At 35.4% G+C, this 1,785-nt stretch overlaps 1 protein-coding gene across 2 annotated transcripts; it reads left to right on the top strand.

Annotated features, from left to right (window-relative positions):
- LOC148174573 (phospholipase A2-like) lies at nt 1-1,004 on the top strand. Of its 2 annotated transcripts, none has more exons than XM_088037103.1 (5): nt 1-83; nt 142-285; nt 339-425; nt 477-813; nt 865-1,004. In XM_088037103.1, exons 1-5 carry the CDS (start codon nt 17-19, stop codon nt 947-949), a joined length of 720 nt encoding a protein of 239 aa, XP_087893229.1. In that variant the 5' UTR covers nt 1-16; the 3' UTR covers nt 950-1,004. The 2 variants fall into 2 exon arrangements, with proteins under 2 accessions (XP_087893229.1, XP_087893230.1); XM_088037104.1 differs by having other exon boundaries at nt 10-83; nt 158-285.
- The last annotated feature ends 781 nt before the right edge of the window (nt 1,005-1,785 follow it).

The raw sequence follows: 1,785 nt of genomic DNA on the forward strand, positions 1-1,785 counted from the left end.
GAGAATTTTTTTATCAATGTTATGTTTCGTGCTCGTCCTTGTAATAACTGCCATTATATTATACATCGGACAATTCAAAAAAGGTCTGTTTAAACATACTAGAGATAGTTTTTATTTGTTACACTCTGAGGTTTGTCATAGAAAATGTTAAATTTAGCTCTGCAGGAGAAGAGTTAGAGCAGGTTGTAAATAATTCTACTCGTTTTATTAGAGAAAAGAAAGTTAACGAAGAGTTCAATAAAACAAAATTTGATAAAGAAATGGAAAATGTGTCAACATCTGGTGGTAAGTTGCAGCTTCTTTGTTTTTTTCTTCTTAATAATTTTTTCTGTTCGTAGACATAGCTGAAAACAACGAAACCGACTCTTCTTCTCTCCCAGTGTCAAAAATGTTAAACAAAATGATCAACAACATAATGATTCCAGGTACCACAAAATTTTCTCATTCCAAGAACAAGTAAAATTTCCTAATTTTAGGAACGAAATGGTGTGGCGCCGGATCCACCACCACATCCTTCGACGACCTAGGAACATTTCCAGAAACCGACAAGTGCTGCAGAGAACACGATTCCTGTCCAGACTCGATAAAAGTGGGCCAAAACAAACACGGACTTGTAAACGACGGATTTTTCGTATGGTCGCGATGTGACTGCGACCAAAAATTCTTCGAATGTTTAAAAAGTGCGCAAGAGACTCTCGCTCACGTGGTGGGATTTGGGTACTTCACCGTTATCGGTCCTAAATGTTTCAAAAAGGAGTACGAAGTTGTCTCATGCGCCAGTTACGAGTACGCGGCGGTTACTTTGAAGAAAGGGTAAGATGGGGGCTAAATGAAGTTTTTTGGCTGAAGATTTGTTGGTTCTAGGAGTCGGAAACGGTGCTCCAAGTACATTTTTAGTAATGAATCGGAGAGGAAGTACCAATGGTTTGATAATCTTATTTATGTGTAAATATGTGTTGTAATTTATTCAGTCTGTCTGTGAGATTAAAATTCTTCCTTATCAACCCACTGATTTTTCGCTATTTTCGTCCACTTCGTATTCAAGACAGCGCCACCAATTCAAACCGAATCTGTTTACACCGAAGAATCTTGTGCCTTTTTTCAAAACACTTTATTTTCAACACATTGAAATACAACACGCCTATCAAGTCACAAAGAAGTTTGTTACAACTCTTGAGACATTTGTAGAATTCTGTATCACATATACAGTGCGATTTCACAATCATACCGTTATTTTTCAAGTTGAATTTCGTCTCTTTTGGCAAAACGTAGTAAGGACAACTGTCGTGGATCTTCCAGCACTCATCCACCTCTTTTAGTCTCCCAAAGTCTTCCTAATTTGTTGCTTTAGAGCGAATGCCACACCATTTAATACCAGGAAAAATGAACTTGATTTTGTGGTACCAATTACTATTAGAGACTAACTCGGAGCCGATTTTGACTATTTTTATTTCAGTGACCGGTGTGAGTTCTCTAATTGGTGAATTAGTTGTTTTCTAGGTTCTTAGGTTCTAAGTTGTTATTAAAATAGCTGGAAACAAATGGAAACTTAAGTTAACTAAGCTTATCTATACAGTTTGTTTATATTTGGGCGGATAATAAAGAAGACTTTTTTAATTACTCGTATGAATTAGACTTAAATTCTAAATCTCAATTTAAGAAACTAATTAATAGTGTTTATCGAAACTTGAACATTAAGATGTATCTAATACCTTTGTAAGTTTACGTGTAAAGTACATCATAATAGTGATGATACAAATAATTCATAATAACATAGTTACTGTT

This window comes from Gnatocerus cornutus, chromosome 5 (assembly GCF_029298725.1).
Source record: "Gnatocerus cornutus isolate USDA-ARS CGAHR chromosome 5, icGnaCorn1.1, whole genome shotgun sequence".
In the NCBI taxonomy this organism is placed as follows: Eukaryota; Metazoa; Arthropoda; class Insecta; order Coleoptera; family Tenebrionidae; genus Gnatocerus; species Gnatocerus cornutus.